Source organism: Oncorhynchus masou, unplaced genomic scaffold, assembly GCF_036934945.1.
Source record: "Oncorhynchus masou masou isolate Uvic2021 unplaced genomic scaffold, UVic_Omas_1.1 unplaced_scaffold_1998, whole genome shotgun sequence".
Taxonomy (NCBI): domain Eukaryota; kingdom Metazoa; phylum Chordata; class Actinopteri; order Salmoniformes; family Salmonidae; genus Oncorhynchus; species Oncorhynchus masou.
In genome coordinates, this window is record NW_027008488.1 from 8,220 (window position 1) to 26,266 (window position 18,047).

The following is an 18,047-nucleotide window of genomic DNA, read 5'->3' on the forward strand; positions in this document are numbered from 1 at the left end:
TACACATATATAAACACCTAGATGATTAACAACCCCATAAACCTACAAAACCAAAACCTAAATAACCCAAATATATAAAGAAAACAAAGAATACTCAGGTCAGGGTGTGACAGTGAAGGCCAAAGTCAATGTTTCATCAAATATCTATACACTACCGGTCAAGAGTTTTAGAACACCTACTCATTCATGGGTTTTTCTTTATTTGTTTGACTATTTTCTACATTGTAGAATAATAGTAAAGACATCAACACTACGAAATAGCACATATGGAATCATGTAGTAACCAAAAAAAAGTGTTAAACAACTCAAAATGTAATTTATATTTGATATTCTTCAAAGTAGCCACCCTTAGCCTTGATGACAGCTTTGCACACTCTTGGCATTTTCTCAACCAGCTTCATGAGGTAGTTACCCGGTGACGACCTTCTGTTCCTTAGCCTAATTTACAAGTCTGGCTCTCTCTGGCCACTCCATGGTTCTCTTCTGTCGTTACCCACGAGACGCAACGCCGAACATTCTTTTCCTTCGCTGTTTGTCTGAAATGACGCACACAGACTTACAATTAAGAGTTGGATGACCGTTCAAAACTATTTTTTCCCCAGTCGGAGCTCGTTTTTTTCTGAGTTCCCAGTTGTTTTCAACGCACTGAAGTCGGAAGTTGGAGAATTTCCCGAGTTCCCAGTCATTTTGAACGTGGCGTCACTCTCTGGGTTTCCACTAGTTACCACAGCCACAAAGTCTAAATATCATACAAATGTGGCTATATCATAATAATTCATGAAAACAAACATTTGCTTGGTAGTATCAATTTAAGGTTAAGGTTAGTCATAAGTTTAGCAGTGTGTTAAGGTTAGGGTTAAGGTTAGGTTTAAAATGACATTTTAAGAAGATAAATTGTAGAAATGGGCGGGGTTTGTGACGTTTTGTTTGCGGTAACCAGTGAGGACACTGCTCTGGCGCTTTCAGACAACTGTGAACTTGGAAAATATGAGGTCAAATCATGACTTCAGTGATCTTCATGTCGGAAAGTCGGAGCTCTAGAAAGAGGCCCGACTTGGAATTCCAGAAGTCTTGGACGTACTAAAGTCGGAAGTCGGAGATTTCCGAGTTCCCAGTTCCCAGTTGTTTTGAACGCGGCATCTCCTATCTCCCTTCGCCGTGACGTAGGGGTGCCTGCACAATCCAACATGGAGTAGCGAGCGATGGGGCTCTCGCGGGGCCACCCCTCGGTAACGCCAGTGCCCATTCAGCAACGCTGAACTGGCCGTCGAAAACCGGCCCCCCAGAATTTAGGAGGCACATTTTTTACTTCACCGTATTACCCTGAGGATTATAAACTTTCGGAGAGTCTTTATTTTACACAAGCAACTGGTTGGCATGACAAGAAAAGGACAGCAGAGAGAGACCTACTGTAGTCTAAGACTGAAGCAAAGAGCGTTGTGTATTCACACAAAGGCAGCGGAAAGATAGGCTTCTACGCGGAATAGAAGGGAACGGACTGAGGATAGGTGTTGAAAAAAATGACGAGCAAAAAGCATGCACCCGCATTGGGATATTATTTCAGGTGAAACGAGAAAATGATAGAAGAAACACACCCAAGCGAGTAAGTATTATAACAATGTATTAAACTTCATTAGCGCTTTTCATTAGGCAGAAAGAATCGCAAAGCGTTGAAAGCAAATCAAACAAGAATACAATAAAACGGCTATATGACACAGTATGTCTGGACGAAGCTATGATTATCGGGCAGAGTTTAACATTTTGAGTGTTTCAAAAAACGGTTCAAAAGGAAGATAGCCGGAGGCAAGTAGGTAACTTTTTAGACCGGGCTAGTAGAAAATCTGCCCATAATATCACATGGCACAGATTTTGGACCCGGGCTAGTAAGACATTGCGTTCTACTAACGTTCACTTTGCTGGCCAGGCAGCTTGCAACAGATGGAGCGATTGTCAAATTGGAACCGTACATCCTAGACTAGTAAATATCGACTCCAATATATATATATTTCCCATTGAGAAATGCTCAACTAAGTTACATATTATTTGTTGAAAACAAATGCCTTGTGCATCTGTTTAGTTTCAGTTTTTTTTTAAATAAGTATTTTTGAAAGTTTTGAAAATGGTCTGTGGCATAGGGGATTAGGCTATAATATATTGACAGTGAAAGCAGAAGAGGACTGGGGGGGTTTTAGGGCCCCCGCCTTGTTCTAGTCTACTGATTCTGTCTTGCGGAGGGAGAGGAGGGGGAAGGTGGTGTGGTGGTTGCAGCGTGGGTGGATCGGAAACATGTTGTAAAGAAATCAGCAGTAGGGCCTTTTAAAATGTAACCAAGTTCGAAACTCTCGCGTTGTAAAAGTTACTCTATCGACGGATGGGAACAGAGCCTGTCGCTTCTCGTTACTTTGCGGTTGATATTGTCTCGTAGCCTATGCAACATTCGTTTAGGCCATCGGTCTGTGTTTGTTTGTTCAAGCTGTGGCTGGGGGAACTCTTTTCGGAAGGAGGATATGAGATATCCGATATGCCCCATCCACCATCTCTTTTCACAATCGCTCTCATTTACATAAGAGTTAAAGGGGGTGGGGGTTGCAGCGTGGGTGGATCGGAAACATGTTGTGAAGAGATTAGCAGCGGTATGGCCTTTTAAAAATGGAACCAAGTTTGAAACTAGTTACAATCTATCGACGGATGGAACAGAGACTGTCGTCTTATCTCTTTGTAGCTATTCGTTTGCTTATTTGTGTTTAGGTCATCGTTTGAAAGTATGCTCGCTTCAAACTGTGACTAGGGGAAGAAGTCTTCCCGGGAGCACGTTTCATTCATAAAAACACCAATCGAGGACGACAGGTTTGCAAAGTTTGCCTGACAACATCAACCCGTTTTTTTAAATATATGTTTAGATGTTTAAAATCTATGTCCCGTAGAATTGCGGGACATTATTGCGTGTCATTATTGTAACGTTGGATCGTTATTCCAGTTTCTTTGTAACCTGTGCTAACCCCAGGCTATTCATAAAGTCTGAATCATTGTGCCGTGCCTTCCTTTATCGTGCTCAAATCGAAAGCATTTCAAATGTAAACAGAGCCTCTTCAATAGTCTTGGCATGTAAGCTTTCTGAGTTTTGTCTTTGGATCGTTTTAATGTTGTTTAGGCCAGGGATTCCCAAACTGTTTCACTCAGTCTCCCCTTCCAGCATTGGGGTACATTCATGATACAAACTGTTCACACCCTTCTTGTTGGTGGAGAGAGAATTGTGCAGGTCAAGCTTTTTCCCACAATTCTACACATTTTGGCATGAGTTGTATTGATTTTTTATTTTTTTGTATAGAACATTTAGACGTTTCTATATATTTTGGCAAGTCTGTGTATTCGTGTGATATTTGGGCAAAAAAGGCCTCGCAAAATGTCTCTAAGATCTGCAATGACAAGAGGAAAACTGGTTTCACCTCGTGCATTCTGCTTTTACAGCGTCAAGAGTAAGATGAAAGCCTGACTGAGTTCCTTATAAAACACACACACATACTGGGAGAACCACTGGTTTCACCTCGTGCATTCTGCTTTTACAGCGTCAAGAGTAAGATGAAAGCCTGACTGAGTTCCTTATAAAACACACACACACACACACACACACACTGGGAGAACCACTGGTTTCACCTTGTGCATTCTGCTTTTACAGCGTCAAGAGTAAGATGAAAGCCTGACTGAGTTCCTTATAAAACACACACACACACATACTGGGAGAACCACTGGTTTCACCTCGTGCATTCTGCTTTTACAGCGTCAAGAGTAAGATGAAAGCCTGACTGAGTTCCTTATAACACACACACACACACACACACTGGGAGAACCACTGTGATGCAGTTCAGTTATATTTCTAGTAGACTAACATATAGCATCATGTTTGAGGCATTGGCTTACTTGTAGTTGTTTGTAGGCAAGATCTTTCTTGTTGGCAACACCTATTTTGGTTTATTCAAGCCTATTATTAATGGCATCAATCTACAGCCTCCTTTATCGTCGATATTCAATAGGCTATTGGCCTTTATAATGCTGCGTGTGCGTGCTTAATCATAGGTAGACGTATTGCTTTGGAAGCAGAGAGGCTCTGTAGAATGTCAGTCATGCAGATCCTGATAGATAGCTGTCGGAAGGGCGAAGGGCACAGGAGGGGATGTTTGCGTGGCAGTCGCGTGACGCTCGCCCATTCATAAAAACTGTAACCTTCAGCGCGCCCCATTCACCGTGCATAGCTACCTACAGCCAGGGGCCTTGCTACCTTGACATGAGGGCCATTAGTGCGGCAACCAAAGAATAAAGACAGGATCCTGTTGTTCTTACACACAGCAAGCCAGGCCAAATGCCCAGTTTGTAAAAAGTTATCTGATTTTATTACAGCGATCGGATTAAATGCATATAAATATAATGATTAGTAAGGGCAAAAGCTGCTGTTTATTAAAAAAATATTTGATATTCTACTCAATACACATTTGAAGGCTTTATTTTTTTTATCCGTAATGACACATTGAATACGTTTACAGGCACACTTATAACGCGATATTAAACTGATTATGGTAGTAGGCAGATTATCCAATAGTCATGTAAACACCTTACTCTGCTTCTCTTAATAGGCTTCAAGTCAAAATCGAATGAAGCATACGGCGATTAAAACACCCTGTTTTCTGAACACTTTGACAAATGATTAGGACACGTAAACACATTAATCTGCGCATGTTCTAGGACCAGCCGAGCGAACCCCTCTTTAGCGCGAGCGAAGTGAGTTAGAAACTACAATGTATGGATCTTTAGAAGTAGTTTTCACAAACTTATAGAACCCAGAATCAAATATGCTTCCCAAAAAGAACATGGTCGCTAGGGTAGCACGTTTACAACCGGGCTCTATCTGGGCTATCTGCCTTGTGTCCCGCCACCCACCTCTTTTACGCTGCTGCTACTCTCTGTTCATCATATCGTTACTTTAACCATACCTACATGTACATACAATCAGCCTGACTAACCGGTGTCTGTATTTAGCCTCGCTACTGTATAGAGCCTCGCTACTGTTATAGCCTGTCCTTTTACTGTTGTTTTTAGTTCTTTACTTACCTATTGTTCACCTAACACCCTTTTTTGCGCTATTGGTTAGAGCCTGTAAGCAATCATTTCACAGTAAGGTCTACACCTGTTGTATTCAGCGCACGCGACAAATAAACTTTGATTTAATTGGCAATTTTCTGCATTTATCAGAGTGACGTCAGGTAGCCAGATTTCAGATGTGTTCGTGTAAACAGGATAATTACGGGAAATCGTTATTCTTGCAAAGCATGTAAACGTTTTAATCAAACTATTATATTAATCTGACTTTACACAATAATCACATTATTGTAACTGCACTCATTGTCTGCAAAATTAAGGATCCAAATATAAAATTAGTTCTCTGACTTTCTCTCTTTGACACACTCTCTTATCCAGAGCGACTTACACACACTCATGACAGAGGGTGGAACAGACACACAATACACTAAATCATTTAAGAGGGGGGAGACACACACTCACACTCCTAGGTATTCACTTGAAGAGGTGGAGACACACACTCACACAGAGGACAGATTGACCCACTCACACAGAGAGGACGGAGTTTGTTCCACACAGGGGGGCCAGAGCACACACTTTGACTGAGAGGACAGAGATACCTCACTCACACAAAGAGGACAGAGATGACACACTCACACAGAGAGGACAGAGATACTCACACAGAGAGGACAGACACACAAACACACTCACACAGAGAGGACAGAGATACTCACACAGAGAGGACAGACACACAAACACACTCACACAGAGAGGACAGAGATACTCACACAGAGAGGACAGACACACAAACACACTCACACATGAGGACAGAGATACTCACACAGAGAGGACAGACACACAAACACACTCACACAGAGAGGACAGACACACAAACACACTCACACAGAGAGGACAGACACACAAACACACTCACACAGAGAGGACAGACACACAAACACTCACACAGAGAGGACAGACAGGCACCGCCTCACGCAGAGAGGACAGACACACAAACACACTCACGCAGGAGGACAGACACACATGCACACTCACACAGGGAGGAGGACAGACACACATACACACTCACACAGAGAGGACACACACACACACTCACACAGAGAGGACAGGACAGACACACATACACACTCACACAGAGAGGACAAACACACTCACACAGAGAGGACAGACACACAAACACACTCACACAGAGAGGACAGACACACATACACACTCACACAGAGAGGACGGATACACACTGACACAGAGAGGACAGAGACACACAAACACACTCACACAGAGAGGACAGAGACACACATGCACACTCACACAGAGAGGACGGAGACACACATACACAGAGAGGACAGAGGCACACACTCACACAGAGAGGACAGACACACAAACACACTCACACAGAGAGGACAGAGACATTAGTGGAAGATGTATTGAGCTCTAGGTTACTAACATGTGCACTGTCAGTATTTCAGTATTTGACTCTGATGCCCAATGACATTCAGCTAAGGTCGCTGCTCTGCAACGTAACCCAGAGCTGACCACCAAGCATTGATTCAACTGCTACACTCACTCACTCACTCACTCACTCACTCACTCACTCACTCACTGTCTCACTCACTCACTGTCTCACTCACTCACTGTCTCACTCACTCACTCACTATCTCAATCACTCACTGTCTCACTCACTCACTGTCTCACTCACTCACTCACTCACTGTCACTCACTCACTGTCTCACTCACTCACTCACTCACTCACTCACTCACTCACTCACTCACTCACTCACTGTCAGTCACTGCCTGTGTAGGAATGAGTTGGACCATGTCTTCATAGCAGCAGAATGATTAGAAAGGTGAACGCCTCTCTCAACACAGTTGATGCTCTTTCTATGCGTGTCTTTCTAGCATTCAGGGAAAAGTCTATTATATTCAGCTCCAGTCAACATATCTACATGTCAAAGAGCATCAGAGACAACACCAAACAGAAAACACTACATAGCAAGGAGTAAGGGGCCTGTGCACACCACCTGGAAAATAATCTAGGGGAAACACTGGCTCCTGAAACAGAGGATAATAGAGGAAGAACAGACACAGACTGAGACAGACACAAAGAGCGAGAAAGACAGACAGAAAGACACAGTGAGAGAGACAGACACCGAAAGAGCGAGAAAGACAGAGCAGAAAGACACAGAGTGAGAGAGACAGACACAGAAAGAGCAAGAGAGACAGAAAGACACAGAGTGAGAAAGACAGACACAGAAATAGTGAAGACAGAAAGACACAGTGAGAGAGACAGACAGAAAGAGCGAGAAAGACAGACACAGAAAGAGTGAGAGAGACAGACACAGAAAGAGTGAGAACAGACAGACACAGAAAGAGAGACACAGAGAAGAGACACAGAAAGAGCAGAGAGACAGACACAGAAAGAGCGAGAGAGACACAGAAAGAGCGAGAGAGACACAGAGAGAGAGACAGACACAGAAAGAGCGAGAGAGACACAGAGAGAGAGAGACAGACACAGAAAGAGTGAGACAGAAAGACACAGAGAGTGAGAAAGAGACACAGAAAGAGGGATACCTAGTCAGTTGGACAACTGAATGCCTTCAACTGAAATGTGTCTTCTGCATTTAACCCAACCCCTCTGAATCAGAGAGGTGCAGGGGGCTTCCTTAATCGTCATCCACAGCGCCCATGGAACAGTGTGTTAACTGCCTTGTTCAGGGGCAGAACAACAGAATCTTACCTTGTCAGCTCGGGGATTCTATCCAGCAACCTTTCGGTTACTGGCCCAACACTCTAACCACCAGACCTATCTGCCACCCACCACACACAGAAAGAGACAGACAGAAAGAGAGAGAGGGCCAGATGGGGAGAGCGAGAACGAGAGAGAGTGCGATTTACCATTGGTCTTGGATGAGGTGAGGTCATTGGAGATTATTGCCACTCCAGGCCCCCGAGGGAAAGTTGCATCTAGTAACTGTCAGCTGTAGTTATTGATAACCCTCACATGTCCAGGCAGACAGTCTTTCTTCACCTGTACAGGGGTAATAACTGGACTGTGTGTGTGTGTGTGTGCTCAGTCACACACACGTAAGAGTGGTCAGACAAGTGCAAAAGCTGGAAGAGAATCCCAGTCAATAGCAAACCAAGCTTCCAACCCCCTAAAACCCTTCTGGTCTGAGCCAGCAGGACAGAACTGCTCTTTATAATCCCATTCCATATGACACAGAATGTTTGTTCTACATTATGTATTTCTATCTGATCGTTCTATGGTCTGAGCCAGCAGGACAGAACTGCTCATAATCCCATTCCATATGACACAGAATGTTTGTTCTACATTATGTATTTCTATCTGATCGTTCTATGACATAGTACCTCCATGTCAATAAGCCCCAGCTTTCAGTCATTCTATGTCCGCCCTTCCCTGTCGGCTGTGTGACATCAACAACCCTCACTAAATTCCCATTTGGAAAAAGCGTTTTTCCCTGTTACCTGATTCCGGACGGAAGCTGCGCGTTACCAAGGTGACTCCCTGGCCTCTCTGGCCTTTTCTCATTTGGGCAAAAGTCCATCCTCCACCCTTTGTCCTCGCTCCTCCGTGACCCGGAAACCGACAAGTGGCCGAGTGGTGGAGGAGATGTCAATTGAGTTAGTAGGTGAACGGAAGAGAGTCCTCCCGTCCTCAATAGCCACCTTTCATGGAGGACAGTCATGTGTATCCTACCTGAGTACCTCACGGAAGACTTTTGAAATTTGTCACGCCCCCTTTGATTCAGCTGTTGTTTCGTCAGAGGAGAAAAGCATGCCAACATTTTAAAAACAATATGCTGCTTATCGTTTTATCTACTAAATGTCTTGCACAACTATCTTCATTAGTTTTGATCACTATATGCATTTATTCCACCCCTGTGAACTTCATTTACATAATGACACACAAGTGTCACAAGAGGAGAGTCTAATTTCATAAAGGTGCGTTTTCATCCACTTCCCCTCTCCTCCATTACCTCTGACCTTTTCAAAAGGATACAAGAGAGGACTCAGGAGCGAGGACGCAGGTGTTGAGCAAATCCATGACAAGAACAAACATGAGGACAATGGGAAATAAATCCATGACAAGAACAAACATGAGAACCTGTATTGAAAATAAATCCATGACAAGAACAAACATGAGAACCTGTATTGAAAATAAATCCATGACAAGAACAAACATGAGAACCTGTATTGAAAATTAAATCCATGACAAGAACAAACATGAGGACCCATATGGAAAATAAATCCATGACAAGAACAAACATGAGAACCTGTATTGAAAATAAATCCATGACAAGAACAAACATGAGAACCTGTATTGAAAATAGCCATTGTTTGGGGCCCTTGATAGAGAACAAACAATGAAAATCCTGTCTGGGGCCCTGATAATAAATCTACAAGAACAAACATGAGAACCTTATATAAATTGACAAGAAGAAAATATGACTAGAATGGTTCTTCTATAATTAGAATGATCATAGAATGGTTCATTGTTTAGAATGATCAATATGAATACAATAGTTCTTCCTATAATTAGAATGATCAATATGACTAGAATGGTTCTTCCTATAATTAGAATGATCAATATGACTAGAATGGTTCTTGCTATAATTAGAATGATCAATATGACTAGAATGGTTCTTGCTATAATTAGAATGATCAATATGAATACAATAGTTCTTCCTATAATTAGAATGATCAATATGACTAGAATGGTTCTTGCTATAATTAGAATGATCAATATGAATACAATAGTTCTTCCTATAATTAGAATGATCAATATGACTAGAATGGTTCTTCCTATAATTAGAATGATCAATATGACTAGAATGGTTCTTCCTATAATCAGCCTGTCATGATAGGGTTATTGTATGTCATATTCAAACTAGGAATATTTGGAGATCAGCCAACCTCTATGTCCATAACTGACCCCCATCTGTCTGTAGGTAGTTTACCAGTCCCTTGGTGCAGCAACTGACCTCACTGCCTCTATCACACAGAATGGGTCTGCCCTTCAGGTCTGCAACTGGCCTCACTGCCTCTATCTCTATCACAGAATGGGTCTGTCTGGTCTGCAACTGGCCTCACTGCCTCTATCTCTATCACACAGAATGGGTCTGCCCTTCAGGTCTGCAACTGGCCTCACTGCCTCTATCTCTATCACACAGAATGGGTCTGGTCTGCAACTGGCCTCACTGCCTCTATCTCTATCACACAGAATGGGTCTCTGCAACTGGCCTCACTGCCTCTATCTCTATCACACAGAATGGGTCTGCCCTTCAGGTCTGCAACTGAATCCCATCACCTCTATCTCCTGAAGCAGGCCTTGGTAACAGATTAGAATCCCATCACACAGTCTACCTGAAGCAGGCCTTGGTAACAGATTAGAATCCCATCACACAGTCTACCTGAAGCAGGCAACAGATTGGTAAAGCAGGCAGAACAGATTAGAATCCCATCACACACAGTCTACCTGAAGCAGGTCTAGGTAACAGATTAGAATCCCATCACACACAGTGGACCTGAAGCAGGTCTAGGTAACAGATTAGAATCCCATCACACACAGTCTACCTGAAGCAGGCCTTGGTAACAGATTAGAATCCCATCACACACAGTCTACCTGAAGCAGGCCTAGGTAACAGATTAGAATCCCATCACACACAGTCTACCTGAAGCAGGCCTTGGTAACAGATTAGAATCCCATCACACACAGTCTACCTGAAGCAGGTCTAGGTAACAGATTAGAATCCCATCACACACAGTCTACCTGAAGCAGGATTAGAATCCCATCTCTACCTGGTAACAGATTAGAATCCCATCACACACAGTCTACCTGAAGCAGGTCTAGGTAACAGATTAGAATCCCATCACACACAGTCTACCTGAAGCAGGTCTAGGTAACAGATTAGAATCCCATCACACACAGTCTACCTGAAGCAGGTCTAGGTAACAGATTAGAATCCCATCACACACAGTCTACCTGAAGCAGGCCTAGGTAACAGATTAGAATCCCATCACACACAGTCTACCTGAAGCAGGCCTAGGTAACAGATTAGAATCCCATCACACACAGTCTACCTGAAGCAGGTCTAGGTAACAGATTAGAATCCCATCACACACAGTCTACCTGAAGCAGGTCTAGGTAACAGATTAGAATCCCATCACACACAGTCTACCTGAAGCAGGTCTAGGTAACAGATTAGAATCCCATCACACACAGTGGACCTGAAGCAGGTCTAGGTAACAGATTAGAATCCCATCACACACAGTCTAACCTGAAGCAGGCCTAGGTAACAGATTAGAATCCCATCACACACAGTCTACCTGAAGCAGGCCTAGGTAACAGATTAGAATCCCATCACACACAGTCTACCTGAAGCAGGTCTAGGTAACAGATTAGAATCCCATCACACAGTCTGCTAGGAAGGAGTGGTGGCAGGTCTAGGTAACAGATTAGAATCCCATCACACACAGTGGACAGACAGACAGACTCTCACACACAGTCTCAGGCCTGTCTTTTCCCATCATGACAGTCTGTGTGTTTGATTAGAATCCCATGACACACAGTCTACCTGAAGGGTTTGGAAGAAGCCAGGATAGGGCCTAGAACAGATTAGAATCCCATCACACACAGTCTACCTGAAGCAGGCCTAGGTAAGATTAGAATCCCATTACACACAGTGGACCTGAAGCAGGCCTAGTAACAGATTAGAATCCCATCACACACAGTCTACCTGAAGCAGGTCTAGGTAACAGATTAGAATCCCATCACACACAGTCTACCTGAAGCAGGTCTAGGTAACAGATTAGAATCCCATCACACACAGTCTACCTGAAGCAGGCCTAGGTAACAGATTAGAATCCCATCACACACAGTCTACCTGAAGCAGGCCTAGATAACAGATTAGAATCCCATCACACACAGTCTACCTGAAGCAGGTCTAGGTAACAGATTAGAATCCCATCACACACAGTCTACCTGAAGCAGGTCTAGGTAACAGATTAGAATCCCATCATACAGTCTGCTAGGAAGGAGTGGTGGAGGGATGGACGCCACTGACAGACAGACTCTACGTCTCTGTCTTTTAATGACCTGTGTGTTTGATGAGGTGTGACCACGTTTGGAAGGAGCCAGGATAGGCAGAAGTTGATGCGTGTGTGTGTTCTCTCTCCAGTGTGTGGTTATGTGCACACCCCTCTCTTGCCCGGTGCAGTAGGTCTGTGTTGTGGCCTGACCTCAGATTATAGGGTCTGTCTGTCTGCTGTGTTTCACCCTGCTGTCGTCACAGGGTGTATATGTTACTACCCTCTCATATGAATTCCTCTCCGTTGAGACCAGATCTACAGCCTATCTTTATCACAGTGAGACAGACCAGCTAGACAGTCTTATGTCATTGTGGATGAGAGCTACTCTCCATGTTTTTATTTGGCCAGTTTCAACAAAAATACATACGTCTGTCATATATTTAGAGTAGTCTGGTGGCTGTATGCAGACTGAAGGCAGAGACGCTGTCTGCTGACTCTGCTGGTGACTCATGCAGAGTGTGTGTGTGTGTGTGTGTGTGTGGTGTGTGTGTGTGTGTGTGTGTGGCAGACTCAATCCAACCTACTAGTGGGATGTGTGTGTGTGGATTCTGAGCTCTCCTAGAAATCCAGACAGTATTGGAGCAGAGCTGCCTAGCATAACGCTGGTCATAACACTGGCTGGCTGGTTGGCTGGCTGGCTCTGGTTGTGTGTGTGTGTGTGTGTGTGTGTGTGTGTGTGTGTGTGTGTGTGTGTGTGTGTGGTGTGTAGGTCACCTTAGCCACCTGTGTGTCCCTTCCAATTCCAATGAACTAAAGTCTCACATAGTTGGTCAGATGTTTGATGAAGTTCTGGGTCCATACATGACTGACTGACTGACTGACTGACTGACTGACAGGCAGGCAGGCAGGCAGGCAGTTAGTTAGTTAGTTAGTTAAACACTTGAGAATGAATTGGAGTCTACTGAATTGACTGAAGAGCTTGTGCATAATGTTGTGTTGTTGGTACCCTGATTGTTCTGTTCTGACTTACATGGTGTTGCTGGTACCCTAATTGTTCTGTTCTGTCTTACATGGTGTTGTGTTGTTGGTACCCTGATTGGTTCTGTTCTGACTTACATGGTGTTGTGTTGTTGGTACCCTGATTGTTCTGTTCTGACTTACATGGTGTTGTGTTGTTGGTACCCTGATGGTTCTGTTCTGTCTTACATGGTGTTGTGTTGTTGGTACCCTGATGGTTCTGTTCTGTCTTACATGGTGTTGTGTTGTTGGTACCCTGATTGTTCTGTTCTGACTTACATGGTGTTGTGTTGTTGGTACCCTTATTGTTCTGTTCTGACTTACATGGTGTTGTTGTTGGTACCCTGATTGTTCTGTTCTGACTTACATGGTGTTGTTGGTACCCTGATGGTTCTGTTCTGTCTTACATGGTGTTGTGTTGGGTACCCTGATGGTTCTGTTCTGTCTTACATGGTGTTGTTGGTACCCTGATTGTTCTGTTCTGACTTACATGGTGTTGTGTTGTTGGTACCCTGATGGTTCTGTTCTGTCTTACATGGTGTTGTGTTGTTGGTACCCTGATGGTTCTGTTCAGTCTTACATGGTGTTGTGTTGTTGGTACCCTGATTGTTCTGTTCTGTCTTACATGGTGTTGTGTTGTTGGTACCCTGATTGTTCTGTTCTGACTTACATGGTGTTGTGTTGTTGGTACCCTGATTGTTCTGTTCTGACTTACATGGTGTTGTGTTGTTGGTACCCTGATTGTTCTGTTCTGACTTACATGGTGTTGTTGGTACCCTGATTGTTCTGTTCTGACTTACATGGTGTTGTTGGTACCCTGATTGTTCTGTTCTGACTTACATGGTGTTGTGTTGTTGGTACCCTGATTGTTCTGTTCTGTCTTACATGGTGTTGTGTTGTTGGTACCCTGATTGTTCTGTTCTGTCTTACATGGTGTTGTGTTGTTGGTACCCTGATTGTTCTGTTCTGTCTTACATGGTGTTGTGTTGTTGGTACCCTGATGGTTCTGTTCTGACTTACATGGTGTGTTGTTGTTACCCTGATGGTTCTGTTCTGTCTTACATGGTGTTGTGTTGTTGGTACCCTGATTGTTCTGTTCTGACTTACATGGTGTTGTGTTGTTGGTACCCTTATTGTTCTGTTCTGTCTTACATGGTGTTGTGTTGTTGGTACCCTGATGGTAATCAGGTAGACTTAACATGTATGGAGGACAGCCTGTTGTTCTGTTCATTTTACATGGCTGTCTATATGGTATCAGTCTATCACCCCAAATGACCTCACGACACCATTCACTTCATGTCATTCTTTGTTGGTTTCCTCTTGTTCTGTTCTCCCCCACCTGGTCCACTTGGTACCCGTCCTGTTCTCCTCTCCTCCATGGTGTCCTGTGTTGGTAGTTATTGTTCTGAGACATGGTGTTGTTGGTACTGGTGTTGTCTGGTTACTTACATGGTGTACGTGTTGTTGGCCCTCAATGAAGTCTCTATTTCTCTTAATGAAGTCTGTCTCTCCCTTGTTCTGTTCTGACACATGGTGTTGTCTCTATTTCTCAATGAAGTTCTGTCTCTCCCTCTCTCACAATGAAGTCTGTCTATTTCTCACAATGAAGGTTCTGTTTCTCTCAATGGTGTTGTCTCTATTTCTCACAATGTTCTGTTCTCTCACATGGTGTTGTCTATTTCTCCCTGATGAAGTTCTGTTCTCACAATGAAGTCTGTCTTGGTACAATGAAGTCCTTATTGTTCTCCTTACATGGTGTTGTGTTGTTGGTACCCTGATTGTCTGTCTGTCTTAATGGTGTCTGTTGGTACCCTGATTGTTCTTTCTGACTTACATGGTGTTGTGTGAAGTCTGTTCTCCCTCCCATGGTGTTGTGTTGTTGGTAAATTGTCTCCCTTCTCTCTCACAATGAAATCTTGTATTTCTCTCAATGAAGTATGTCTCTCTCTCACAATGAAGTCTGTATATGTTCTTTCAATGAAGTCTCTCTCAATGAAGTCTCTCTTTCTCTCAATGAAGCCTCCATTCAATTCAGTCATTCTTTCAATGAAGTCTCTCTCCCCCATGAAGTCTCTCTCTCTCTTCCTCTCAATGAAGTCTGGGCTCTCTCCTTCTCTCAATGAAGTCTCTCTAACTCTCAATGAAGTCTCTCTATTTCTCTCAATGAAGTCTCTCTCTCTTTCTCTCAATGAAGTCTCTCTTTCTCTCAATGAAGTCTCTCTCTCAATGAAGTCTCTCTCTTTCTCTCAATGAAGTCTCTCTCTCTCAATGAAGTCTCTCTCTCTCTTTCTCTCAATGAAGTATATCTCTCTCTCTCAATGAAGTCTCTCTCTCTCAATGAAGTCTCTCTCTCTCTTTCTCTCAATGAAGTATATCTCTCTCTCTCAATGAAGTCTCTCTCTCTCTTTCTCTCAATGAAGTATATCTCTCTCTCTCTCAATGAAGCCTCTCTCTCAATGAAGTCTCTCTCTCTCTCAATGAAGTCTCTCTCTCTCTCAATGAAGTCTCTCTCTCTCTCAATGAAGTCTCTCTCTTTCTCTCAATGAAGTCTTTCTCTTTCTCTCAATGAAGTCTCTCTCTCTCTCAATGAAGTATATATCTCTCTCTCTCAATGAAGTCTCTCTCTCAATGAAGTCTCTCTCTCTCAATGAAGCCTCTCTCAATTCAATTCAATTCAAGTCTCTTTATTGGCAATGAAACATCTGTTAACATTGCCAAAGAAGTAAGGTATATAATATATAAAGTGAAATAAACAATCTTAACAGTAGACATCACACATACAGAAGTTTCTTCAATAAAGACATTTCAAATGTCATATTATCTCAATAAGTGTTTTTACAATCTCAAATGAAAGGACACAAGATAAAATAAATAAGCATAGATATGTGTTGTATTTACAATGGTGCGTCTTCTTCAATGGTCCCTCTTTCTCTCAATGAAGTCACAAATCTTGCTGCTCTGATGGCACACTGTCTTTCACCCAGTAGATATGGGAGTTTTTTCAAAATTGGATTTGTTTTCGAATTCTTTGTGGATCTGTGTAATCTCTCAATGAAGTATGTCTCTCTAATATGGTCATACATTCTCAATGAAGTGCAGCTCAGTTTCCACCTCATTTTGTCAATGAGCACATAGCCTGTCTTCTCTCAATGAAGCCATGTCTCTCTCTCAATGAAGCTCTCTTTCTCAATAGCAAGGCTATCTCGCTGAAGTCTGTACATAGTCAAAGCTTTCCTTAATTTTGAAGTCAGTCACAGTGGTCAGGTATTCTCCTCTGTGTAGTCTCTCTGTGTAGGGCCAAATAGCATTCTAATTTGCTCTGTTTTTTTGTTAATTCTTTCCAATGTGTCAAGTAATTATCTTTTTTTTTCTCAATGAAGTTTGGTTGGGTCTAATTGTGCTCTGTCATGGGGCTCTGTAGGGTGTGTTTCTCTCAATGAAAGGACCTCTTGCAATGAGGGACTCTTCTCAATGGTTCATCTCTCTGTAGGTGATGGCTTTGTTGTGAAGGTTTGGGAATGAAGTCTTTTAGGTGGTTCTAGAATGAACTGCTCTTTTCAATGAATTTTGATAATTAAGTCTCTATCGGCTCTAATTCTGCTCTCATGCATTAATGAAGTGTTCTCTTGTCACTGAGGATATTTTTGCAGAATGAAGTCTCTCAATTTCTCAATGAAGTCTCTCTCTCAATGAAGTCTCTCTCTCAATGAAGTCTCTTTCTCAATGAAGTCTCTCTCAATGAAGTCTCTCTCTTTCTCTCAATGAAGTCTGTCTCTCTCTCACAATGAAGTCTCTCTTTCTCTCAATGAAGTCTCTCTCAATGAAGTCAGTCTCTCTCTCTCTCAATGAAGTCTGTCTATGTCTCTCAATGAAGTCTCTCTCTCTTTCTCTCAATGAAGTCTCTCTCCTTCTCTCAATGAAGTCTCTCTCCTTCTCTCAATGAAGTCTCTCTCTCAATTCTCTCAATGAAGTCTCTCTCAATTTCTCTCAATGAAGTCTCTCTTTCTCTCAATGAAGTCTCTCTCTCTTTCTCTCAATGATGTCTCTCTCTCAATGAAGTCTCTCTTTCTCTCAATGAAGTCTCTCTCTCAATGAAGTCTCTCAATGAAGTCTCTCTCAATGAAGTCTCTTTCTCAATGAAGTCTCTCTCTCTCTCAATGAAGTCTCTCTCTCTTTCTCTCAATGAAGTATATCTCTCTCTCTCTCAATGAAGTCTGTCTCTCTCTCTCAATGAAGTCTTTCTCTCAATGAAGTCTCTCAATGAAGTCTCTCTCAATGAAGTCTCTCTCTCTCTCAATGAAGTCTCTTTCTCAATGAAGTCTCTTTCTCAATGAAGTCTCTTTCTCTCTCTCAATGAAGTCTCTTTCTCAATGAAGTCTCTCTGAAGTCTCTCTCAATGAAGTCTCTCTCAATGAAGTCTCTCTCTCTCTCAATGAAGTCTTTCTCTCAATTAAGTCTCTCTCTCAATGAAGTCTCTCTCTCAATGAAGTCTCTCTCTCTCTCAATGAAGTCTCTCTTTCTCTCAATGAAGTCTCTCTCTCAATGAAGTCTCTTTCTCTCTCTCTCAATGAAGTCTCTCTCTCAATGAAGTCTCTCTCTCTCAATGAAGTCTCTCTCAATGAAGTCTCTCTCAATGACTCAATGAAGTCTCTCTCTCTCAATGAAGTCTCTCTCTCTCTCAATGAAGTCTCTCTCTCAATGAAGTCTCTTTCTCTCTCAATGAAGTCTCTCTCTCTCAATGAAGTCTCTCAATGAAGTCTCTCTCTCAATGAAGTCTCTCTCTCTCAATGAAGTCTCTCTCAATGAAGTCTCTCTCTCTCAATGACTCAATGAAGTCTCTCTCTCTCAATGAAGCCTCTCTTCTCTCAATGAAGTCTCTCTCTCTCAATGAAGTC

At 42.8% G+C, this 18,047-nt stretch overlaps 1 protein-coding gene across 1 annotated transcript in view; it reads left to right on the top strand.

Moving 5' to 3' along the window:
• Nucleotides 1-965: 965 nt before the first annotated feature.
• The window catches only part of LOC135532716 (sprouty-related, EVH1 domain-containing protein 2-like), a 39,579-nt gene continuing 22,497 nt past the window's right edge, over nucleotides 966-18,047 (top strand). Inside the window, exon 1 of the mRNA XM_064960183.1 lies at nucleotides 966-1,603. Coding sequence (XP_064816255.1) covers nucleotides 1,578-1,603 — 26 coding nt within the window. The 5' untranslated portion in view covers nucleotides 966-1,577. The remainder of the gene's footprint in view (nucleotides 1,604-18,047) is intronic.